The 27935-nt window shown below is 36.8% G+C and overlaps 1 protein-coding gene across 2 annotated transcripts in view; it reads right to left on the reverse strand.

Annotated features, from left to right (window-relative positions):
* MARCHF1 (membrane associated ring-CH-type finger 1) overlaps positions 1-27935 on the reverse strand; it is a 224432-nt gene that overhangs the window by 76877 nt on the left and 119620 nt on the right. For both annotated transcript variants that reach the window (XM_054514578.1, XM_036381785.2), the window contains one exon: positions 10102-10241. In XM_054514578.1, coding sequence (XP_054370553.1) covers positions 10102-10203 — 102 coding nt within the window. In that variant the 5' untranslated portion in view covers positions 10204-10241. The remainder of the gene's footprint in view (positions 1-10101; positions 10242-27935) is intronic.

The raw sequence follows: 27935 nt of genomic DNA on the forward strand, positions 1-27935 counted from the left end.
ATTCTTCTCTGGGACTTAAGGCAATGTGAGGAGCCAAATAATATCCAGGAAGAGTAAAATGGGATTGCATGGAATTAATACAATCTTCTATGTCCGTCAATTTTATTTTTTCTCCCAGTATTTTTTCCTTCACATTTTTGATTTTTTTCCTTTCTTTAACACAGGAAAAAAAGGGAGGCAAAATTTCTACAAGCTACCAAATTTCTGTGGAAGGAATAGAAGTTCATAGAAAAATGACATAATCTGTCATTTTCAATTCAAATATTTTATAGCCAACTACCTTTTCAAAAAAGACATTTTAATGTGTTTTTTTCATACACAGTTTAGAATCCTAATCTTCAAACAAACAAAACAAAGTCTTTTCAGGACTCCTGTTTAGTATCCTAGCAAATATTTCCTTTAGAAAGAGGAAAATATTTCCTTTAGAAAAGGAACCTACATGGACAGAAAATCAGAGACAGAAAAAAAGCAAAAAAAAAATCATAGCAAATATTTCCATTTCCATTCCATTCCAAATTTCAAGTACCACAGACATGGGATTTATGTAACCCCCAAGATAAAATCACACAGCAGCCTAAGTCATGTTATTGCCAAGATTATAGTCTTCACCTTCAGTTTAAATTTCCCCTTCTTAACCTTATCCTATTACTCCCATCTCATACTTTATGCAAGGGCCAGGGGGAGGGAATAACAGATTAACCCCAGAGGTAATTAGCCTAACAAGGTCACAAGCAGTTTTTTCTCAGTCAGCAGAGTCAACGCAAGTGATTATGGTCAGCATTCACATACAGCCATCTCTGACCACATACCCATGTTAATGAAATTGATAGGACTGGCATTTCTAAGACAAATATTTGAACACCTCTGAAATTGCAGCAGGGTGCCTGGTTCATCCAGTTATCTCCATCTCCTGTGGATCAAACACTAAACTGCAGCCTGTCTGTTGATTCATCCTGAGGAAAAAACTAGGTCCTTGCTATATTTTCTCCTCCTTCCTTGTATTAATTACCCAAAGTTATTAAATCCTTCTACTATCAACCAGGATAAGTCTAACCCCTTTGTCTCTAGAGGATTGAAGCACCTTACTATTTTAAGTTGAATTTCATCTCAAGTGTTCATTAGTTCATATTAATGAGGCTGAAATAATATAGTAGAAATTACTTTCACAAAGTTACATGGAAGTTACACATACAGAGCTAGTGCTTTAACCTACACAATAATTATGATTCCTTTCCTCTCCTGCACTTTCTGTTGCCGTTTTTTGTTTAAAGGGAATACCACAATTCCAGCTGCAGTGGCAAGTGTTCAGTGACACTGACAGTACAAAACAGGGACATTCAATTTCAGAGACTTCCCAGACCATATTTTTGGAAGAATCTGCTCATAAAGGTTATATTTAATTTGAAGGTATGATATCTCCCCAGACCCTATTCCACCTCATTTCTCCATCAAAGTCACAAAGAAAGGGAAATCGCACATGTTGCAGATTTCAAGAGGCCCTACTTTATCTTCTATGCTACAGACACCTCTATGCGATAAAAGGAAGAAGGACGGAGAGCTGCCGTGAGGACTCAGGCTGTGCCTAGCCAGGCTAGGTGCTCACATGACAGCCCTGACATGTGCAGGCTCATGATCTGCAGGAAAGCCAGCCCCCAGCCTGGCTGGAGCACAGTGCTGCTGAATGTGTGCTGACATGGATCCACGAGGCTCTAGCACAGCAGTGCAGTGGGAGCACAGCTGCAGAGATGTGCTGCACTGTGCAGCCTCTAGGACACAAAACCAACACCCAACCAATTCAGTGTTGGGAAGACTTTTACTGAGGAGAGCAAAGCAGAAGAATACATCAGGGATGCATATATGGAGATGCACAGCTCCCTGTAGCTGTGCAACTTTCTTCTTTCACCCCTGTCTGTAACAACACTTACGTACTGGTATGAATGCAGGAAATGGCTTCTAGGTGTGCACGTACAATCCTATTTTCCTCTTAAGAATATATTTTGCAGCAATCATTACTTTGCAAACCACTTCAGAGTGAGAATGAATCCTGTTGCAGAAACTTAAATGATTAGGTAAAATTTAAACTAGTAGGGTTGAAATACACACACACATATATTTACACACTACACAAACTTACACGCACATATTCACATATTTGCAAGCCTGCAAATGGTATCAGTATAGACTATTTAAACAAATTATGCATACATATTTCTGTTTACAGCATTGAGTTACACAAACTGCAGTAGTCAGCACAGTAGAGAGATTATCCTTAAGCTGTTGCTGGATCTTGTAATTCAAGTGGTATGGGACAGCAAAATGTCATAAAAATACTAGGGAACCTGAGGAATAGGAGTATAAATAAACTTGCACTTAAATTAAAGTGTTACCTTGAGATTTTTAACAAGATAAAGTGCATTATCATCTTCCACCACCACCTTTTTTCCTTTTTTTTTCCTAACATGATATGCTTTCATAGCTTTCCTGGCTGGTATTACTCTGGCAATAATGGCAATAACTCTGATGCTTCCTATCATCTTGACTTCCCCACTACGGTGTGTGTTCACTTAATGATGGGACTGAAGGCTTCACTGAGCTAGAATGAGAATAACTCAATTTCACCTTATAAAAAACTTAGGTTAATTACTTGGCCCTGTCTGATTTTCTCATTTTCAAGAACTCATTTGCCAGACAGAAACTAAATGATGATCTGGCAATTCCCTCTTGTTTCAGTATCTGTAATGCTACACCACATAACCTGAAGTTTTACATACTTGAAATATAAGATCTTTATGAACATATGAAAAACTTCTAGATAAATAATTTATTGGACTTTCAGTCAAAAGTTATGGGAAACAGTCTAACGTAGTCAGACATAGCTCTCATCTTCAAAGCTAAAAAATTAATAGGTGTTAAATTCTACATTAAAATGATGCTCCTTTTCCCTAAGTGAAATATTAATGACAGCTTCAATTATACAAAAAGGAAACAAATTATAAATAATTTACATGAAATAGATTTGAAGCAATTTTGTGAGCACATGTTGCTGTGAGACACTAGATGCATGAAATATTCTGGGGAAAATAAAGAGCTGAATACAACCTATTCAAACAGTTACACAGACATTTAACACATTTTATGTCAATGTCTTTTTATAGTAATTTTATCTAGAGAAAAATATTCTATTGCTAATTTCACTGATGATAAATGCAGAAACCTAATAGCTAAAAAACCTGAAATATAATTTCAGTTATAAAGTCAAATAAAATATAGCAGTATAATAACAATAATATTAATAATGATAATGACAATATTACAACCTTACTGCCTTATTGAATCCAGCATTCAGATAAGCTTTTCTTTTTTCCTCCAATACTAAAGTTATTTTTGTGCATACAAATTCAAAATACTATTAATTTTCTATGTAGCCTCTGGTTTTGGTTAGAGAAGGCAAAATGAAAATTCTTGAAGTAAGGATTGTCATTTTAAGCCTGCCATAGGGGAAGTCTAACTGAAATCACTGGTCACATACGTAAAAACTTGACCATATCTTTGTCAGTCATAAATAATGAAGTGACAATGGTGGAGACTTACCCAAAAGCTTCTGCCTACATCCACCCTGCTCTAATTGTTTATGAAAGCATAGAAAAGGAGCACAAATGAGCTCTTAACACCTTAACATCCTCACTACCACATTCATGGTGAGAACGTAGAAGGTGATGGTAACCAAGGTTACAACTGCTAATTGGCTTTAAATATAAGGAAAATCAACAAGATTGGCCTGGGGTGGCATGGCTCCTGAGGCCACTGCCAGCTTAGGCTGATCCTGGAAATTGTAAAGCAGTACATTGTTAAAATAAATTGTTAAAACAATTGCCCTGCTGGGCAGCATGCTGCACTGTGCAGAAGGATGTGGAACACCCACAGTACAAGGAGCAGTTTTCTTAACTTTACCATGAACAGATACTTAGGGAAATCATATAATTTATTATACTGGTGAACAATTCTACACCTTTTAAAATTAGATTTCTCTGCATAATCTCTCTTCCATAGTTTTACTCACATGTACACATTGTTGGGCTATTATATTAATGTTACTACTATATTTTTTAAAATCAGTTTATAGAGACCTTTTTAGGTATGGTATTGTGGATTTCCTAGCTGGTTCTGGAGTCTTAGTCCTAAAATCTACTTAATAGTTATAGAAATAAGATGATAATTCAGAAGAACACAACTCCATATTCTTAGATAATTACTCTTTTCTCACATCTAGTTATTGAGTTTTAAATTACGTGGTTTTCTTATAACAAATTAAAATACAGATCTTAAACATCCCATCACTCCCTGTCAGATTAACAGTTCAAGGCTTGCAGTATAAAAGGAAACTTAGATGTACCCTATTTCAAAGATTTTCAAGGAATTACATTATCTTGATGAAAATCAGGCAGCCAAACACTTCAAACTCAGATGAAGAACTCTTTCTTATTCTAAAATTAAGTTTGGGTGTTTAGATAAAGATCCCAGATATAAAGAATGGTTAGGGTTAGATGGGACCTTTAAAGAACATCTAGTGATAAATCTTTCTTACACTATTAGAACTCTCACATAGTTAGCAAAACTTACCGTTAAATCCCAGATACTCACTTTATTATCACTGGAGGAAAACCTGTACTGGTTCTGGCTGGAATAGAGTTAAATTTCATCATCACAGCTCACATGGGGCTATGTTCTCAGTTTTTGCAGGAAACAGTGTTAGTAACTCAGGGTTGTTTCAGTTTTTGCTAAGCAAGGCTTACATCCAAGAACATTCCTGCTCCTTACACCACCCCACCAGCGAGGAGACTGGGGTTGCACAAGGAGTTGGGAGGGGACATAGCCAGGTGGGCTGATCCAAAGTGACCAAAGGGATAAATCATGGTCTGTGGTGTCATGTTCAGCATATAAATCTGAAAGGAGGAGGAGGAGGAGGAGGAAGCAGAAACATTCAGAGGGGCATTTTTCTTCCCAAGTAACCATTACACATGATGGAGCCTGACTTTCCTGGAGATGGCTGAACATCTGACTGCCCATGGGAAGCAGGGATAGATAAATTCCTTTCTTTGCTTTCATGTGTGGCTTTTGCCTTGCCTATTAAACTGTCTTTATCTCAACCCTCTTATCTTTCTCACCTTTCCCCTCTGCTTCTCTTCCCCATCCCATTGATCAAGTGAGAAAGCAGCTGTGGGGGGCTGAGCTGTCTGTCAGGGTGAACAGCAAAAAACCCCCAAAGCCACCCACTTTTCCTTGTCTGTTTAATTATATTTCAGAATGACTATTTTCTACTATTAGCTTGCTTAGTCAAAATCATATGTGGCAACATGGGATCTTCCTATATCAAACAGATCATTCATAATCACGTTTTACTTTCTCTTGGAGAAGCAGATGGCATCATTTGCTCACATAAAAAGAAATCCTGCCTAAGGGTTAAATCAGATGTTTGATTATTTTTCATGACTTCTAAATTTCATTTGCCTATAGAAAAACAAATTTCCTAGTTACTCAGCTGACTATAGTTCCACATATATTCACCTATAATTCTGGTTGGGAATACAACAGGGAAAAGCAGTTTATACTAATGGCTACAATTCAGCACTAAGTACGTGCTCTTGTGCCATTAAATCCATGTGTTTCACACGATGCACTGAATTAAGGACCAGCCCATGCCCTGTGCAGAAGAGGCTGCAAATAACAAGTGAGAACATAAATTATAATAATGCTCAGATTTTGAACTAGGACCCAGAGAAACACTAGACACTCTGCAAAAACAGTTGGACACAGAACTGCTTCTAGGCAAATTGCTTAATCAATGTTAATACATATTTACACATTCACATCAAAATCATTTGATCCCACCACATATACATATGCTTACAGAATCACAGTATAAATAGATACTGTCAGCACAGAGTGATTAATGAAGAAATAATTTTAAATTTCTTATTATCAATTATATCCATTATCTTTTCAGAAGACAAAAAATACTATTGCACAAAATTATGAGTTTTCAAGATCTAGATTCTTTTCAAATAAAGGAAAAAACATTACTATTCTTTCCCCAATTCTAGAAACATCAGAGAAAGGGAAAAATGAAAAAGGGATGAGTTTGCATATTGCCTGGTGAATAGAAAGGATAGAATAACATTAATAATTTTAATTTATTCAGTTTTCATGTATTATAATTCAACATAGTCTAGAGGTTTCATCTCAAAACTAAAATAATAGCTACAAAAAAGTATCAATAAAGTGATGCTAAATCTATGCAGTATGATAAATGTGCTACTGGACAGGCAATAATGTTACAATTGTTAGGAACAGAAAGCTTAATCTGGAATACTGTGCATAACTGGTCATTCCTGCTCAAACTGGAGCAGGAATAGGCAAGAACTTTTAAGACACTTATGGGGACATGGAAAGTATGACAAAAAGGGAATGTTGTATTACAGGTCTCTCAAAATATGATGAGCATTACAAAGGATGGGTCTTCAAAGTTTAGAAACAATGTATACAGAAACAAACTGATAATAAATTCAGCTTGATAAAGAGATGATCTCTAGCTATCAGAGAAGCAAAGTCAATTCCAAGTTTATATTCTACTACAGCAAGTTAAATGACTATATGAAATTGTTTTAAGTATAAAAAAAAAAGATTTACTCACTGTGAATCTGAAACTATCAATACAACGCACCAAATCCAATACCTACAATATTAAACAGTATTTTTTGAGAACTTATGCCTCCTTTGATGACAGAATGATTCAAAATTTTCAAGGTGTGCTCAGAACCAAGAAGCTAGAGTGTCATCTAAAACTGAATGCAAGGTTTTAATCTTCAAATAAAGTAGACTAAGGCGATAAAGCTTGGGAGTATTATTATAATTAAGTTGACAACAGTAACAGAAAAATGTTTCCAAGATGCCTTAGTTGAATTCTGCTAAAATATTTCAGATTTTTATTTGGATGAAGCTATAACATCAAATAAAATGAAATGGTGCAACTTCTTTTATTAAACTCTTTAAATACATTCCAGTGTTTTCATAAGCTTAATTCTTCTGTATTTTTTCTCCACTGCTGTGCAGTGTTCCATTTACTTGCTTCATGAAAAAAGCAATTTCTTAATGATCATAACCTGCTTCCCGCTCTGCAAGCTCCCTTCTGTTTTTCACAGAGAGAAAAATATTTCTTTCCATAAAAGTGGACTGGGAAGCCTGCCACACAAGGAAAGGCTGAGAGAACTGGGTTTGTTCAGCCTTGAGAAAGGAAAGCTTAGGAGAGATATACATTATCATCACATTCCAGGATTTCAAGGGTGGCTAGAAAGAAGCTGAAGACTCCCTTTTAGAAGGAGTTAGAAGCAAAATACAAGTAACGAGTACAAGTTGGGCAAACTCCGGGCACACTCTGATTAGACACAAGAGGAAAATGTTCTGCAATGAGAATAATGAGCCATTGAAATAATCCCCAAAGGAAAGGTGCTGGATCCCCCAACACAGGATATTTTTAAGACTGAGCAGGACAGGGTGCTGTGCCATCTTGTCTATATGGCGCTTATGCAAGGAAGGCTGGACCAGATGATCCTTGAGATTCCTTCCATCCTGGTATTATAGGATGCTGTGAAAAAATTAAGGAGAGTTGCTTGCCATTTTCAGATCATTTTCCTTTGGAAAAGCAGCATTGTGAAATGCCCAGTTTGGGGTTTAGTTTTAAATGGAAAGTACTTTTCAATGCCTTAGCTGAAATTCTGAAATAAAGAAGACATTCTGCTGCATCAGAAGTGTACACAAAAGCATATGGCAGAGGTCAAAAAAAGATGCAGTCTACATTCCACTTTGCTTCCTTCCAAACCCAGACTTGTCACCTACAGAATAAGGAAGCAAAGAGCTGTGTCTTCATAACACAGACTCACATGGGCACAAAACTCACCAAATAAACCCATACTGAGGGAATCAGGTCTACAGAGGAGCTGCAATGCACTGAAAAATGAAGTTTAATTCAGAAAGAATGAGCTTGAATAGCTCATTGGAAGTGGCTTTGTACACTTAGAACGATTTGCTATATTCTTTATTTTCTGCTGTTTCATTATTTTTCAGTTTCTAGTGCTAAACTCTGTATCTTCACTCAAGACCAGCCAGAAAATTTTTCAATATTGAAAAGGTAATGACTACTAAGCAAAATCAAAATTGATTTCAAACAAAATTTCAGATTAAAAATGTTCACAAGTGAAAAAAGGATTTTCAGTCAATATCCTGCAAGTTGGAAAGACATTGCCAGCAAAAACTTATACTGAATATGATTTTCTTCATACGTGAGGGATAGAAAAAGTCATGGTTAAGAGAGTGGGAAGCAAAGAAAATGAAAAGGAAAGCTTGGCAGGCCTCAAGAGACATCACTGTTTTATTTCCTATTGTAAAGATTATTCTTCTACAGCCAATCATGATATTAAAAGACACACAGTATTGTCCCCAGTAATTTATTTTTCTGGCTTTCTCACACACTTCAGTCTACATGCAAGCTTATTTTTGAACAAGTTTTAATATTAATAGGGTTAAAAGATGCTAAGTCTATGGATTCACCAGTTTTGAACTGTATATCCAGTTCATCATTTCTAAATCCCATCTGGTAGATTGGAATGCTTATCTCATGAATATCAAAACAAATTAAGTGTTGAATAGCAGTCAAGCAGAAATCAAAATATGCAAATTTCCACATATCCCAATTCCGTAATAGCTAACTCCACTTCCTATTAATAGCTAAATAGTAAAAGCAATTAAATAAAATTTAAAAATAAAATAGAAATAGTAATTAAATGTGGGGATAATATACTTGGCATCTTTTTTCATAGAATCATTGATTTTTAATTTCCTTTTATTTCTCTGAAAGTAAAATATTCTAGAGGAAAGTGAGCTATAACAATGTTCTACAATATATATAAAAAAACTATAAATTTTGCAGCTTTTACTGCTGTCTTTTTGCGTTCTCTTCTATAGCGGAAACTTACATTCTATATCATTTACCACTGAACGTGATAATTTTGCCACATTAATTAGGGGTTTTATTTCACCAAAACTTCAACAGCTTTCAAGCAGACCACTGTCTCTTCATTTGGAGTACCACATTTCTTCAGTGGTTAGGAACACTTATTCACCTTTTAGCTTAGATGTCACCCTGTCCATGTTTCAAGAACTGCAGGGCAGTATTTCCTGATCACTCCTGTTTCTTAGGATAGGGAAATATAGTGCCTATTTACCACTCATTAATGAAATTGGAGCAGGCATATTGAACTGGATATGTTTCTAATATTCAGTCTTGCTGTAGCCTGAAAATGTCAGTTGAATTAAAACAAGCAGACAAGTAGACAATTTTTGCTCTTAGAGACAGGGCAGTTAGAAGCCTTTACATACAAATACCAGTTCTTACTCACCTGGCCAGGTCTACTGATGTAAGTGGCTTTATTTCAATGAACAAAAACTGCAGGATTAAAATTCTTATCAATGAGTAACTTTATTCAGTTTCACATGATACATTTTAACTCCACCATGTAAACTGTCAACTTTACATTGCCTGAACATCTACTATCAATAGCTTTACATGCAGAAATTCAACCATCTCTTGGAACAGCCTGTTTAATATATAAAGATAATTTTAAAATCCAGCTGTCTGACACAAGTTTAGACACATGATACTTTGTTCCTGTTACAGGCAGGAACAAGGATTAAATGAGGTGCCTTTAGATAACGTCCAGATGTTTTCATCAGAGACCAAATGCCATTGCACTGATTAGGATCACAAAGAATATAAGTGACCCATACTCGGTCATCTCCTGCTTAAAGACTTCACCATTCACAAAACATCAACACTGGTTTATAGACACAGCATGCAAGCCAGAATGAACCATGCATTACATAAGAGACAAAAAGAAAGCAAACTGAAAGAGCAAACAGATGTTATATCAAAGGGTTTCGCACACGGAGGAAATGCAAGCAATGGCAAACAGTACAATTTTAAAAATAAATTTAACACCTCTCAAGTTCTGAGCATGCCACTGTCACAAAATGCAACTTTTCACTCACCAAAGTAGAGTTATGTGAAGCATCACCTGAGACCTCGGGTGTTCTTGTGCTGTTTGGAAGTCTGTGAGGGTTACGAGCTATCGCTTGGCACCAGCCCAACATTTTCTCCTTCCACTTATCCCTTCTCAATTTCTGAAATTCTGAAAATAATTTAGATTCCCTGAAACATTGACACTTTGAATTCATTGTGTGCATGTCTCTGGATGCATGCCTTTAAAAACAGCTTTTTAAGTTCTATCTGAACAAGCTAATAAAACATATTTTTAAAAGACCATGTTTTTCTAAATTATTCCCAAGTGCTAAACAATAAAGGTTAGAAAAGAGTCATGCATTTTCAGTGCACCTTACATGCATTAATACTATTTTAGTGTTAGCAATTACAGTGCCTTCTCTCCATGTTAAATCTTCCTCAAGTTGTAACTTTAAATTTAAAAGTTTTATTTTAAAGGGATTTTATTACAGAATACCTCTGAGACTAGCACCATCCCAAAAACTACATAGCATTTGGATACAAACCCCCACATTCAATGAAATAAGGAGAAATAGCCCTAAATCAGCAGCAGATACTAGATACAAATTAGCATTGTGAAAACACACAAACCTGTATGTACCCATGCCCAGAAACTCCAGAATACCTGGCTCATCTTGAAGTGCTATGCTAGGATGTGTTGTAAATAGCAAAAACTAATGCAGGCACACCAGAAATAAATGCTCTGTGCCAACTACACATTGCCTCTGAATTTACTTCTAGTTTGAAACAATAACAAAATACCTTGTAAGTAACACGACCACATTCTGGAAATGCAGCACTAGTGCAGCATGCTATTAAGTGTAAGAAACCTTCATAAGTATGTTTAAAGTCTCACAATCTGTTTCTTCCCAAGTGAAGTTGGCAATGGAGGTAATCAGTGCAAAACTTGGCTAATTAATTACAAAAAACAACTTAGAACAATTTTATTCTAAACATCTGAAGCAATTTCTAATCTGGTTGTTTATAACATATTGTAATTTAAAATGTGTTATTCTGTTATTTCTGAATCATGAAACATAATAAACAGGAAGATCAACCTACAAGACTGAATGCCTAATACTCCAAATAAGGGTAGCACTAGACTGAATAAAACTGGAAAATAATGGAAAAAAAAATACAATAATGCTGAAGACCTCCCATGGCACTATGCAGTGTCACTGAATATTATGCACTTGTAACTTAAGTTTGTTTTTTCTGCAATACATCTCCATGCAGGACACAAATTATGCATGTATTTACAGCAGATTTTATCTTTCCACGTTCTGAGTCTGACAAAATGCAACCCCCTTCTGAATAATGACAGCTCTACCATTTCCACACTTAACCATTAATAGATAGTTTTCAAAGTATGAAATGCACAAAGCTGAATTCCCCACATAACCTTGTGGAACTGAAAGGAATAAATGGAAATTAGCCTTAGCTTTATTGCACTGGAGATGATTAGGTGAGTGAGACTACAGATTAACTAATTCTTTTTCAATGTTTTTGTCCCTTGGAATCTTAATGTGAGATACAAAATCATGCTCAGTAAGAGATCAATCAATCCTTTCTATACTGCCTGTATCCATGAACACAAGAAATCATTTGAATACAGGTACACTCCTATTCTGGTCTCCTTGGTGTGCAGAACCCTTTGGAAGATTTCCAATTCTTCTTTTTTGGCCTGAGCAATCCAAATGACTGCCACTGTCCATATCATAACTGAAAGGATTTTGCTTTTGCTCATACACCTGAAGAACCACCACAAATAAATTTCCTGAAAACAATCTTAATTCATCATCTCTAGATTTGTTTAAAAAATAGAAGAATTACTTTATTCATATTTTTAAGGTGAGAAAATTTTTACTTTTAAATTAGCCAAGCAAAGGGACACACAATTATTGTCCATCTTGTACAATATCAATGCTAAAAAAAAAGGGAGGTTAAGGATGAGGTATTAAAAATCAGCCACTTGTTTGAAATAAAAGCATAATATTGCTAAAAAAAATCACAAATATAGCAAGACAAAAGAAATTACATGCTTAATTCAGGAGCATAGTCAGATTCAGGTAACAAAGTTATGATTTTTAGTCCTTACCAGAATCTAACTGCTATCACAGAACAGCAGGAAATTGAACACAAAACACACTGTTCTTTATCTAAGCTAAGTTTTGTTCTCTGTGTTCAAAGATTCCCAACAGTAATCAAAGTGATGGTATTTGTCCAGCTGCATGATTTGGCAGACCATCAAAATATTCCAGGAGCAGAGCTACAGGAATACTGAAATACAAACAGCCTTGACTGCTGAGCTCTGCTAAGATAAATACAGTCACTGTTATTCATCATGTATCTCATGTCTGAGTCTTACCAAGCTGTGACTTCTAATCAATTATTCTAATTTGGATAAAACCATTAATTGAAGGGCTGGATGCAATAGAAATCTCTGACAGTTTCTGTGTCACAAGTAAGCCATTGGCTGTTCTTAACCAGCCAGTTATTATCTTATGACTGCTGTGTTTCACAGAGACAATTCATAACATAACATAGCATATGTTAGCCATAGCATAACAACATAATGACACTAAAACTTTCTACAAATAAGCTCAACCTCAGGTTTTAAAATTACTTCTATATTAAAAAAATAAATAGATTCTTATTAGAATATATGTGATTGTGTCAACAGCTGCAAAAGTACCGTTTTTCATTTCAGTGCTTTGGTGTAATAACTCAGTGCTGTGGTGATTCGCCAGTGCTTCTTTTAATTCAGGGGGAAAAAATTACTTTCCACATTCATATGTGATCATTAGCTGTAAAAATTTATATAATCAGAAGTGCTGAGGGACTGCCCCCCAAACAGAGGACTAATTTTTTGAGTCCAGCATGGAATTAAAATAGCATGAAAGGCCATCAAGCTAGAGAAGTCTTATTTTCCTGACTGCTACCTGCAGCAACCAACTAACTAAAGTACCTGTATAATACCTAATAAAATACTTAATGTTCTAGCCTCATTAAAAGCAATGCAGAGACCAACAGAAAACAAGCACACATGCACCAGAATCATTAAGTTGACACCTAGAATGATGGCACCAATCAAGACTATAATGGTACCAGCTTTCTTGTATAGCTACTGGATATACAAAATCAGAGACCCCTGCATTAGGTGCATGCAAGATTCTAAATTCAAACATGTCATCTTTATTAATGACTGTTTTCAGAAGTGCTTCTAGGGCACTACTGGAACAGTAAACTCAATTATGCACATCTAAATCCCTTTCCCTACCTGTAAAGACAAAATAGAGCTGTCATTTAACTTAGCTATGCAGCTCTTTCAAAACATCACTGCAGAATCAGGACCCCTCTCTAGAGTATTCAACCTTATATTATAACCAAGTTTTCCAGAATAGTTTAAGTTTGCAAACTGCCAAATACAGCATATTCTTAAATTAATACCTACATTATCTAAGCAATTTTCTTTAAAGAAATTACTTTGATGGTCCTGTACCATAATTAACCATATAATTATTTCTAACTAAATCCAGCCTTTGTGGATTTGTTCTTTTCTCTTATACTGCTAATATGTATTTTAAGTTGTCCTTAGTCCTTTAAGACTTTGATTCTTTTTTGTCACAACTAAGGATGCATATTTCACTTACTGATTCCAACAATTCAATCACTGAAAATAAATAAATTTAAGATGACTGGTACAAAAATTATTGCAGCTAATATTGCTTTGTTTAACCACCCCATAACTACTATGTCCAAAGCATGACAAGAAAGCTCTAAATGTTTTCAAAGAACATAGTCTTTTGGGCTACTAATTTAATTTAAAACTTTAATTTACAATTTAAAATCTGTGAGTATGTTTGCCTTCATAGTCCAACTCCTTTTTTTCCCCTACAAGGAAGAGCATCTCTTTTGTAAAGCAGAAAGCAATTTTAAATCACTCAAGGCTCTTTAGAAAAACACCAGTAGGGTTTTTTCCCCATGGTAAATTTTTTTGCATTGTAATTATGCCATTTTGCATTTGTGAAGACTTCAAGAAGAAAATGTTGAGAAATGTATATTTATGGCAACTGATTTAATGTTTAAGAAACCCCCACCTTTTATACATTTAGATACTGCATAAACATCTGGATTTGCTGATGCAGTTTTTGAACTACTTTCATAAGCAACCTCTATTCCATCCTCAAATATGACTTTGCTGTCAATATCACAGCTACTCTTCAAGTGAATGCTTTGCTCATCCAAGGCTAAACACCTCTGTTGAATTTTCCTCAGACCTTCAAAAAGCAATGGAATTGTATTTGCTACTGCTACAGATGAGCAGTGAAAGGGTGCCTAACCCCTCCCTGAGGACCTCTCCATGTAAATTTCAGATGCATCAGACTCCCAAGCAGGAAGGACAACAGCCTGGATACGAACATGGAGTTGAGAACAAGAACAAAGTACATGTTTTTGCTTTGTGAGTTTGCATATATTTAGCCATACATGACTGCCAAGCAGCTTAAATCAAAGCTTCAAGCAACAATAAAGACATGACTGGTAAATACACCTGATAAACCATATCCAGCACTTGGCAGATGAAAAGTCTTCAGGGAAGATACAGAAATAGCAGAAAATGTTAAAATGCAAAAATCCACATGAAGCTAAAGCATTAACCACCTCATGAAGTTATGCATGCAATTATCCAAATGAACAGGGCATAAGAAGTTACAATAAGTCTTTAATGGACTTTATTCTGCTTATGAAAAATTAAAAGTTATTTCTTAAGGTTTCTTCCCATCCTTATGTGATTTATTTACAGAAAAAGAGGAGTATATTTATGCCGTAAAATCAAATCCACTTTGCATCAGGCAGAACTAATGAAGTACAATAAGAAGACAGAGAAGTAACCTTTTTTTTTAAAGCTCAATAAAGGTTAAATACCTAAAAGACAAAATTTAACCATGAAACACCACTGTATCAAAGGATAGATCATTGAAAGTGAATTTAAGTTAACTTTTAAGAAAAAAGAGAAAATCAGATTTCATTGCAATACCAGATGTATACACACCAAAATGCACTTAAGACCATGCTTGGTCCACCAGAACTATCTCCCCTTTGTCAGAGTAGCATTTTTAACAGAACTTTTTCTTCAAATACAAAGTTCTGGGCAGCTATAAACAATCTTCTGTGACAGCCCTAAACACAGAAAGCTCTTGCTTGTGAGCAGTCCAGATAGTGCTCCTGTGAGAGGTCAGTCATACAGAACCCACACTCGACAGTGGTAATCACTGCTGGGAAGAAGGGCTTATCCTCTTCCTTAGGTATCGTTGCTCTTTGTAACACAATCTGTAACAACTCCAGGGCAGAACAGACAACTGCACCTTTATCTCGGCTGGTCTCGCCAATTTTTCTTACCTCACTTCATATTGTTTTCAGCACCTCTTTTAGGGTAACTTCAGCCATCATTAGCATTAGACATTTGCTCTCATATTCTACGATATAGTTTTATAAAACCTAATCGTTGAATTGGTTTCTGGTTGCCATTGTTAATAATCAGTGTTTGCAAGAAATTTACTTCTGGTAAGGGTGACAGTCTTCCTGTACCTGAAAGACTACAGGAAAAATGGAGAGGACTTTTTTACAAGTACATGTAGTTACAGGACAAGGGGGAATAGCTTCAAACTGAAGGAGAGGAGGTTTAAATTAGATATTAAGAGGAACTCTTTATTGTGAGGGTGGTGAGGCACTGGAACAGGTTTCCCAGATAAAGTGCAGATATCCCATCCCTGGAAGTGCTGAAGGCCAGGTTGGATGGGGCTCTGAACAACCTAGTCTAGTAAAGGTGTCCCTGCCCATGGGAGTTGGGTTGGATCTTTAAGGGCCCTTCCAACACAAACCATTCTGTGATTAGTGAGAATTGCAGTCATATCCACCAATATGAACCTGGAAGTATTCTCTGACTTACCAATATCATGAAATAGTTAATCTGAATGCTAGTTGGTAGAAAATTCAGGGTCACCTCTGGATACTGAAGTGCAACTATTTTCTTCTAAAAACTAAAGACCTGAATTATAATTAGTAGGAAGGTAAAAATTGATATTCTGTTGGAAGGTATTTAGAACACTTACTGAAGTTGCATGCATTATAATCAAGAATATTCTGCTAAATATTTTGAAGACTTTTGTTGTCATCAAGGGTATACCACTTAACAAGCTGACAGAAGAGCCAAATGTGTCAGGAAAATTTGTGACAGATTTACCAAAGGAGAAGATTTGGAATCCTTTTTAATAAAGATTAAATAAGCCCATTAAATAGCTGTTCACCCCAAAACTAACTGAAATATGCAACTCCCTTCTAGTGGATACTGTGATCATGATTTCTGATCTGACCTCTGCTAGTAGAAAGCCATGACAGATGGCCTATTCAGGGTTTCTTCAGGATAAATGGATTTAAGTTATAAATAATTACTGGCCTACTGGCCTAATACTGCAGTTACTGGTAACAGCTTAAATAACTAGTCCCTTACATAAGTAAAGACTACATTAACCTAAAAGCTAATAATTATATGAATAAATATTTGAATAATATTACTTTGATAGTTTTTAACCAAAATTTCCAGAAAACAAATTACAAAAGTAGGACTTAGAAGTGAATGCATGAGACCAAAAGTATGACTCAAATAGCTGAAATGTTTTTTTAAAATGGGGCTCTCATTAGACAATAATAATGGTGGCATAATTATTGTAAACAATTATTCCTGTTGCTCTGGTTGCTGTCAAAAAATAACCTTGACAAATTGAGTAAGGGAAAAAAAAAGTTCAAGGATTATCTAGTCCTTCTAGTTTTTATGTTTGTAGTTGGGAAATAAACAGAAAAGTTTTGCTGAATAGATAATAAATCTAGAAAGGTGCAAGAAGATTGGATGAACACCATCATGGCCCTCTAAACTTAAATTAGTGGGATTCTCAAAAGTGTCTTCCAATAGTTTCAAATTAAGCCTGGACCTAATTTATTACAATTCCAGACCATAATGGTTTACTAATTTTTTTCCATGGAGAAAACTGGGGGGTGCTTCTTTGTGAGATAAAAGCAATGCAGAACGTGCAGTTAAAAGCACAACTCACACAGCTGTCAGTGAGGTAAGATTCACACAGCCCATATGCACATCACAGTTATAATATGCCAGTCCTCACAAACCATTTTTAAAATATTAAAGATGTGGTATTTGTTGTGCTTGCTAATTAAAGTGTAAAACTAGACACAACATTAGTTTCACTCTTCTACTTTTTTATAATATTAAGCACACTTTAGGTATCCAACCTCTTGCAAGTCTTTCCAAAGAACCTTGAAGGAAGATGACATTGGCAAGATTACTGAAATCTTGAAGTGTACAGCAGAAAACAAACACAATGCTTGATTGCAGAGCATTGCTCCCTGGCTCCCTTTAGTGACTGGGTAAACACTAAGATTTCTAATTCTGGGGTGGCTGTGGTGCAGCAGCTCAGGCAACTGAGTCTCATCCTGAAGGTTTGATCTCTACCCCTGACAGCCCTCCCCTGACTTTGCTATCACTCACACTGCTTTCTACTAGGCTACACTGAACCCTGGTCCTGACACTGAGACAGGAGTATGCAGCACAGCATGGCACAGAGATGCCCATGCAGGTGTGCAGTGTGGCCTGGCACAGCTGTGCAGCAGCTGTTCATGCAGTCCCATGCAAAGGTCCTGCTCCAAAACCTGCTCAGCTGCTGCACTGAAGAGCAGCTCCATAGCTAAGCCACGAGCCTTGCCCTCATGACAGCTTCCAATTATTTGTCCCTTCTACAGCAGGGGTAGAACAGAGACAAGTCTCAGCTTTCCTAAGATACCTTACAGCAGTGATAACAATGCAATTGCAACACATAGCTCAGACATGGACACTGGGATTGAGGGCAACCTCAGCAAGTTTGACAACACCACCAAGGTGTGTAGTTGTGTCAACACACTGGAGGGAAGGGATGCCATCCAGAGGGACCTTGTCAGGCTTGAGGTGGGCCCGTGTGAACCTCACATTCAACAAGGTCAAGTGCAAGGTCCTGCACCTTGCACTTGGGAGTGTTGGGACAACCCCAAGCAAAAACAAAGGCTGAGCAGAGAATGGATTGAGAGAAGCCCTAGAGAAAAGGACTTGGGGATGCTGGTGGACAAAAAAGCTCGACACGACCTGGTAAAATGCACTGGCAGTCCAGAAAGCAACCACATCTTGGGCTGTATCTGGATCAGTGTGACCAGCAGGCCAAGGGAGGGGATTCTGCCCCTCTGCCCTGCCCTTGTGAGACCCACCTGGAAGGCTGCGCCCAGCTTGGGAGCCTCCAACACAGGAAAGATGTGAGTCTGTTAGAACAGGCTCAGGTGATCATATGGCTGGAGCACCTCTCCCATGCAGACAGGCTCAGAGAGTTGGGGCAGCTCAGCCTGGAGAAGCCTCAAAGGAGATCTTGGGGCAACCTTCCAGTACCTAATGGGAGCTTATAAGAGAGCTGGAAAGGAACTTTTAAAAAGAGTGTGTACTGATACAATAAACAGTAATGGCCTTAAGCTGAAGGAGGGTAAGTTAGATTAGATATTGGAAAAAAATTCACTGCTGTGGGGATGGTGAGGCACTGGAACCAGATGTCCAGAGAGGTTGTGATGTCCTATACCTGGGAGTGTTGAAGGTCAGCCTGGATGAGGCTGAGTAATCTGGTCCAGAGGAAGATTTTCTGCCTGTGGCAGGGAGGCTGGAAGCAGGTGATCTTTAAGGTCCCTTCCAACCCAAAGCATTCTGGGATTCTGTGACCTGTACTAAATGCCTCCTCAAGGGTAACCATGTTTTTGAATCAACAAGATCTGGAATCAAGGCCTTCCATGGCCTTGATGTAATTCACTGACAGAATTTGCCTTGTGCATAAGTATTTGCCCTGGCTGGCTGTTTTTTCAGCTTCCTCCCCCCGCAGCAGTGCACGATTCTGGTCCCTGTTTTCTGAAAATTTCTCTTTTTTCATTTACCAACTCTGGCTTCTTCTGCCTTTGGCACTAATCAATGTGTACTTTTTGTTTAAATCACTTGAATATATAGCACTTCCCCAATATAAAATAGCTTCTTGAGCTGGTACACAGGTTATACCTTCTTTCTTTGGCTTCTCAATTCTTTGAATTCAAATTTTATTCATTTAGAAATTTAGATGTTTTACATTGAATTCTTATTCAATGACATTTTTATTTCTTTAAGGTCCCATTAAGGTTTGTATTATTTTGACACTTAGCTCTCTGTTATACCATTCATTTTCATATATATGTGTGTCTCTAATCACAGTCTTTTTGCATGAATCTTTCTCATTTTAAGTAAACAAGCAAGTAACCTTCCATTCTAGTGCTTATTTTTTATCCTCTTCAGAAAAATAAATAAACTAGAAATATTTTTTGAAAGAGTTAATAAATAAAAGTTCCACCAATACAATTCTGGCAAGATAGTAGAACCAACACACTTATAAAATTAATTTAGCATTTAGAAAAGCACATCTACAAAATCATACATCTTGAAAGATAATTTTCACTACATTATACAGGGCTTGTTTACAACTTTGAAATAGATGCCATGCTACAAAGCTCAACAAGCTAGCTGGACTTCCCAAAGCCATTCCATTCTCTTGAGATTGAGAACACACACTTAGCAAGCACTAACTCAATGGCTAAGATTTTATTAAGGATTATATATAGCTCCACAGAAAATAAGCATGCTCCAGGAAACACAAAATAATGGAAAACAGAGATGAATGCAAAAGCACATGTAGGTAGTTGGCCTACATTCAACCTTAACACTTAATTAGAAAGCTAAGCAGAGAAAAACTAACTTTTAAAGTAAAAAGTGTATTTAACCGCAGGCCAGCCACCCACAAACCAGGGAGCATTTCAAGAAGTTCTTAAGGGGAAAAGAAATGTACTGGTGAAAATTATTACATACAGACTATTATTGTTGCTACTGAAGTACTCATTTTAAGAGTCTCCAAGCACAAAAGGAAGAGCCCAACCTCCCTCTCAGCTTAGGCAATATCTGGGGTATAAGAAATCCAGGTCAGACCCCTGATAATTGGGTAGAAGTCGGTGGGAAGAAGCAAAAGATAAATAGGAAAGTGCAAACAAGATACTCAAACAGTGGGGCGGACACACTCATCTGTGATGTGAAAACTGGAAACATGAAACATGCACTGAGCATGCAATAAGGCACCTCAGGAATCTTACAACCCAACACGCAATCGGTGAAGGACAGTCTTGCTCATCTCATGTCCGTGCTGAAGCTATGTCACATTTTGAAGCATCAGGATGTCCCCAGACCATCAGAGGAGAGGCACTGGCATGTTTACAATGACAATCCATTTATCTGTGCCAACACAAAGCCACACTACGATATGGTGTGGTCAGGGTGGGGCAGGCTATTCTCAGACACAAAATACATTAATTCCCTGCACAAGCATTTACTTAAGTCTTTACTGGCAACCCATGGGAGTCCAGTTTGCATAGAGAATTATCAGTTGTTGTTAATACAAATATTATTCACTTTTAATGCCTTAAGTTTCCTGCACTGTAACAAAAAATATATTTTCACAAAAAATATACCTCCAGCTGATGTCTAAGATCATAATATCAAGTAAAACATATAATTTCAATTTTTTGCTTCTCTTTAAAAATGACATTTAAAGATAAGCTCTATCATAAGACAGAAAGAAACACATATTTCTGTTATCATTTATGTAAAATTTCATCCCAAAAAGTTCTTTTTCCCAGCAAGTAAAAGCCCATGACTGCAGTATAGAATGAAGGTGCCAGATCAAAATTGGTTTTCAGCAGAGTTGAAGTTGTACTACAGAAGGATTTCCATACAGTTTTACAGAAAGAAACCTACAGTCCTTAAATTTACAACAGTAACAAAGAAGTCCTGGAACAGAAACAATACTGGGAATTAAAATACATTTTGCTTCATATAAGCTCAGTACAGCTATGAAGAGGCATCAAAAGTGTGAAAATTACACTCTCTTTTTTCATTTGCCACTGCAGTGCTCCCATGCTGGAGTACCAGACTGCACACTTTTCATATTTAGAGATTGGTAAAACCAAACCAAGATTGCCTGCTAGGTGACAAGCAAGATACTAGACCCTTATTCCCAGCAACTGTGCCCCACTTTTTTGCCATTTCTCCATTCTTCTAGTTTGTGACTGTTTAGCTAAAAATAGTAGTTCTTGGAGAGAAATCAATTAGGATCTTTTAGACATTTCTGAGTTACTTACAGCAGTAATACATTGTTATCACTAAAAACCTGTCCAGTAGATATTGCACTGATCATATCACAGAATCACAGATTATACTGAGTTGGAAGGGACCCATAAGGATCATTGAGTTCATCTCCAGCCCCGCACAGGAACTACCCCAACTCACACCATGTGCCTGAGAGTTTTGTCCAAACACTTCTGACACTTCATATCAAGAATTGCTGTTGGAACGTAATTCCAACAAAATAATTATGATAAAAATATTGCATAATGAGTCAACACAGACCTATTGCTGTCACAGATCTATATTTCAGACATATCTGAAGATACAGTATATCTAAATATTTATGTTGCAAAATCTAGTTTTTCACAGGTTTATTGATATTAAGGTACCAATAAACTCTGCTTACTGTCTGTTTTATAATGGGGAATCTCAGATTAACAGAAGATTGGTTTCACTTTGAATATTTGAAATAGTTTTGCTTGACAGTACTGATTACTAATAGCGAGGCATAACTATATTCACAATGAACAGAAGCTACAAGTAAATTTTAATTTATTCTGGCCTATTGCATCATAGGGTTTTGATCAGCTAGAACTCCCACAGAGATGAAAGCTGGCCTTGACTCTTTGGCTTCACACAAGAAGTGAAGGTTGCCTAAGCAATTCGTGCTGTCACTACCTTTAGAAAAAACAGCATTGATGGTCTTCAGAATAATTAAGCCAGGCACCTTCTGAATGAGCTAAATCTAAAATGAAACAGATAACCATAAGGTAATAAGGATGTATGGGCAGAATACTAAAAAGGTAAATCCTGCTTCTTTGATCCTTTCCAGTTCTTGGTGGAAAGTCAACAGTATAATGAACAAGGAATAGAAATTGGACTCTCAAAGAACTTTAGGTCATACCTTCCTGAAAAAGATATTTAAGTAAGTAATCATAGGCATTATGCAAAGTTCTGTGTCAGACAAAAACGTGTGTCTGTTGAGCAACAATACGCTGAAACAGGAATATAGGAGCTATTTCTGTTGTGAAGAGATGTTCAAGGTTTTACAGTAGGGTTTTCCTGTTTTAAGCATTAGGAATTCTTGCTTGAGGAAAGTTGCTGAGGCTGACAAAGCAAATAATAAGCAGAGAAAAACACCGAAATTATAACAGATTATTATACATGCACCATAATTTCATTGTTATCATATGCTGCTTTTCCTTGCATTACTTCATACTCAAAGTGGAAAATAATCACAGAGAGCAGAAGAAAACCCCATTACATGAAACCATGTTTACTACATTGTCCAGGTCCTTCTTCAAAAGATGAATTTTGATTTCCTCCTTCAGGTTTTAGTATGGCATCAATTAACACTCAGAAGAAAGTCTCCTTTACCCACATGTCCCTCACCATATAGGTTTACAAGTTACTTGTACCTCTGATACAGTCACAGACAGACCCAGCCTGGCTCCAAACACCTACTTTGCTGATGTGTCATAGGACTGCAGACATAGGTCTAAGGCCTGGAAGCAGTTTAGGTGTGAAATGGTTATTAACTAACACCACCCACAAGCTGGCTTCTGAAGAGCCACAGGAGCACTGCCCTGTGGTAGTGGTAACTCAGGAGTTACCACACTGTGAAGGAGTTACCACATGTGAAGGCTTGTTAGCAAAACCACAGCAAGAAGATGTGAAGACAGCTGGGGCCACACTGCACCTGAGCAAGACATATCTGAAATTTGAGGCACCAGAAGATTTTGTGAAAGGATGCCCAAGCATTCCTGTATCTGTGTTTTGATTCCAATGAAAAACTGATTGCTTCCTGTCTAAGTTAGCATACTTTAGTTTTAAAACTTCCCAGAAATCACTTAGGTGACAGCTTAGAATTAAGCTTCGCTTATTGTTCTGATTCTTATGAAATACAGGTGCCTACCTGTACACCTTTTAAGGGAAAATGCTCCTAATAATTACTTCTTCAGGATTTATGCTATAAGCAACCTTTACTGGGACTGGATGGAATGAGAATTAGGAAGGAAAATTTCCTCCCTGAAGTATTCTCCCTCTTTGGCTCTTTTACTGGAAAAAAATATACTGACATTTATTCTTTTATGACTTTTTCATTAATGTTAAGCACTCATTTTAAACTTGTGACATCCATAAACTTAATTTGTGAGGTCTTTCATAGATATGTGGCTTTGTTTTTCACCTCTGCAACACATGGTATTTTATATTACAAAGAAGGAGAATAAAAACTGCCTCACAATAACATTCATATCCTTTCCAAGCCTACCATAACCAGTGGCTAAGGCAGTGCTATACATAATTTACAGACCTTAAGAGGGCTGATAGACCTGGAGTTCTATGTGCCAACAGCTTTGCCCCTGCCAATGTACAATGTGCCATTAGAAGATGTGACCCAAGTTGTCAGGAATCCTTCACTCACCAGTATAAATCTAAGGTTTTGTGGCTTTCAAATCCTGTTAGCCCCTCACTCTAGGTGGAAAACTTGGTGACAACCCTTGGTGATAACATTATGCATCTTCCTCAGCTATCTAGTTGCACTAGATCCCTGAATTTTTAACTGTCTTTGTTCTATCTTAACAGTGTTGCACAGAGTAAGGAACATATGGGCTTAATTATTTAAGGATTTCTAAGAGTTTGGAAAAAACAGACATGTCATATTTCACAATTATATTTCACCTAATTAAGCAAAAATAAATTATTTGTTTCAAGAACTGACTCAGTGAAATCTGTCATTCCCTAAATTTCAAGGATTGCATGAGTAGGGCAATTGACTGATAAACCCATGGGAACACAGCTGGTGATTTTACAGCAACTTTTGAAGGAAATGAAAAGTGTAAACTTCATCACCTTTACCACATCCTGCAATTTATGTCTCACATAGAAGACAAACATCTGCTCCAGAAATTAAAAAAGAAAGGAAAAAATCCCCCTACAGTAAAGTTTATCAAGATTTTTCTCAGTTTAGCAGGAGAAATGAAGAAAGTAACAAATCTGAATAATCTTTAGCATCAATAATTTTTAAGACAAGCAATAGGCAATAATTTTTAAGAAAGTTTACTGTTCTGTACTGAAATTTAAAAAAAAATCCCACAGAAGACTTGAAGAAACACTAGTTTCCAGGACAATATATCCATGGTTTAATTTTTTTTTGTAGTGATCAAATAATAGCATATATTATAATCTTCTGAGAACATCACTTTTTCACAAGCAGACTAATACACCCATATAAATGCACCTTCTCCTGTCATAACACTCAATTTCAGCTCATTTAAAAAAATATGTTTTCAATCACAATCTTTTTAAGGGGAAAGGATTGCATTCATAATTTTGTGTGAATTGGCATTTCTACTAGTGTTTTAGCCATTAATGGGTCAGCTTGATAGCCTCTCATTGGCACACCTTCTTTATTTCAAACGTCAAAAATAGATAATGCTGATTTTTAAAAGTCACTTGGCCTCTCTACCATAATGGCAATTGAGAGTACTTCAATGAGATTTGAAGAATCACAAATTTTAACCAAAAAAATAATTGCATTTGTATAATGTATGTTAAAGAATTTGAAGGAACTTGTATCACAAGGGGTCACTAAACTTCTTGCCTGATCACAGTTTTGAGCAAGCAATTTGATATTCTATCTGCTATAACCACAGGACTCAGCAAGTCCAGTTTGCCTGATGCAGGGTAAACCTCTCTTTTAAAAGGACTGGAAGCAAACACGCAGTAGAAGGCATAGCATTCTAAGTATTAGAAGAACCATCAGTCTTACAAGTTGTGATGTTGATTGATAGTCACAGAATCATAAAATCATTTAAGTTGGAAAACCCTCAGAGATCATAAAATCCAACCATTAACCCAGCACTGTCAAGTTTGCCACTAAATCAGGTGCCCAAGCACCACATCTACATGTCCCCTGCTTTAAATACCTCCAGGGAGGGTGACTTGCCCCTTTGCTGGGCAGCCTCTTCCAGTGTTTGATCAGCCTTTCAGGAAAGATGTTTTTTTCCTAATATCCAATGTAAACCTCCCCTGGTGCAACTTGAGGCAATTTCCACTGGTTCTGTCATGCAATACTTGGGAGACGAGATCAAACTTCACCTCATTGCAGCTTCTTCCCAGGCTCTCCCCAAGCCTCCTTTTCTCCAGACTACACACCCCCTGCTCCCTCAGTTGCTCCTCCCAAAATTTGTGCTCAGACCCTTCACCAGCCCTGTCACCCTTCTCTGGTCATGCTCCAGCCTCTCAATCTCCTTCCTGTAGTGAGGGCTCCAGAACTGGACACAGGATTTGAGGCGTGGCCTCACCAGTGCCAAGCACAGGGGGACAGTCACTGCCGTGGTCCTGCTGGCCACACTATTGCTGACACAGAAATCAACAAACAACCTAAAATATAACACTTGTTGTGGGATAACTCAGACAATATAATAACAAAATTATTAGCTAAAGCTGTGATTCAGAGAGCATTTAATTGTAAACGTCTCTCTTTTCTAAGGTAGTGTTGGTTTTTTGAAACATGAAGCTTTTGAGCTGATACTCAATACGTACCCATCATTCTCTTGAAATCCTTAAACTTAAGTTTTAAACCCCTAAAGTAATGAAATACAGCTCCTTGAGGTATATTTTTTTATAAGTTCAAAACCAGTGGAGCGAAGGTGAGATTCTGCAAGAAAGCACATCTTTGGTGAGGACAAACTTAGATTAGAAATGAAAAACAAGTTGAAATCTGGCCTGTAAAATAAATACTTAGCCAACAGGCCTAGCTGTAAAAGAATGAGGAACCGTCAGGAATAATATATATGTAATCAGACCTATTTCTCCCTTTTGCATGAGCTATGTCCTTCCTTACAGTCATGACTATGTCCACATGTATGTTAGGAAGGAAGAAACCAAGTCTTCTGGGTGGGCACAGCACAATGACAAAGGGAAAAAAATGTAACATTTCTGTTGGTGCACAGTGACAGGTAGGAGTTTGAAGTAAGAAAAAAATAACCAGGGCTAAAGAGAACCCTGTTTCCCAGGCACATTTAGCAATAGGATACTCACTTCTGGGAGGCAAATTTTTATAAATACTTGAATTACAAATCCAATTTAGTACTTCAGGGATTTTCAGATGGATAAAATGTTACCAAATATTTTGTAAGGAATGAAGTAATATTAAACTGAGGAGGGAAGCGACAAAACTTGTCCGAAAATGTAGAGGTGTGTGCTTTTCCACTTAGTGTTCAATTTAGTGGATGCCTTCCATGGTGTTCCTCTATCCCTCTCTGCACAGGATTTATTTCATATTTTCTCAGCACTAGATGAAGATTGCTGAAAATAGGATCTGTAACACACTCAAAACTTTCAATCTGGTTTCAAATTTGGCATGCTGACAGCAGCAAGCCAATCCCACAGCGAAAGTGACTTTTCAAAAATCTCATACTTGAGATAGTTCACTATTGAATCCTCCCCTTGAGATAGTTCACTACTGAAAGCATTCAGATGGCAAGTTCCTAGTTACATATCACTAAATAAACACAGCACAAAGTTCAGTTATACTGCAATTTGTTTCTGATTAGAGGAAATAAAAATGGTGCTGCAGGTTCAGCACTTCTTTTTCAGTGTTTGCTATGAAGTACTGAATACTACATAAATTTTCCAAATGCAGATGTTAACAAATCAGCCTAGGCTTTGAAGAGAAATTCCTATCATTTAATGTCTAATCCAAAAATACACAGCATATTACAGAATGCTCTCTCTTCATATCTTTGCAATTCTACTCTTCTCCCCACAGATAAAAGTGTTTGGAATTTAATAAAGAAATATTAATTGCACACTAAAACCAGAATCCAGCCTACTCATTTGTACCATCTCCTGTTTTTTCCTGTGCAATTGAAAGTAATTAGACATGAATAAAAATTAAGTAACTTGGGTCTAAGTGCAAAACTCAGTCCAATTAAAGAACACTTGGAGCTGAAATGAGAGATCTGTGAAATAACAATAAATGATCGTGTGATAGATGATTGCATTATGGGTAATAGGTAGGGGTGAAGTCAAGTACAGACTGGAAAACCTACCAATGCAGTCATCCCTATACATGTAGGAACAACTGCAGGTGAGCTGTGCAGCTGACCTGTGCACCTGTAAAGCTGCTCCTATCCATACTGGCCTCATAGGGAAAGCTAAGCAATTGTCTGAGAGGCACAGCAAGTACTGCAAACTGTTGTACTTGAGTACTATAGCACTTTATTTAGAGTAAAATTTTCACATATTTGTGGAGGTTGTTTTGTATGTTCTCTATTTACAACAGGATAATTCTACATTGCTTCCACACAGTGATGAATGTCAATGGGGGGAATTAAAGATGACAAATATACAGAGATAAAATTATCACCATCACAACTGCTATATAGCTTATTCATCCAAACAAAAAAGCAAAACTTATAGCTGCAAATAAATTCTTCAAAAAGTTATTCAAAATTTTTTTGGATCATATTAGCCTTTCACATAATATTTTCCCCCTCTTCTGAAAATCCAGTTCTCCAGAAATTGTATGGTAAAAGTCTA

Source organism: Molothrus ater, chromosome 4 (genome assembly GCF_012460135.2).
Source record: "Molothrus ater isolate BHLD 08-10-18 breed brown headed cowbird chromosome 4, BPBGC_Mater_1.1, whole genome shotgun sequence".
In the NCBI taxonomy this organism is placed as follows: Eukaryota; Metazoa; Chordata; class Aves; order Passeriformes; family Icteridae; genus Molothrus; species Molothrus ater.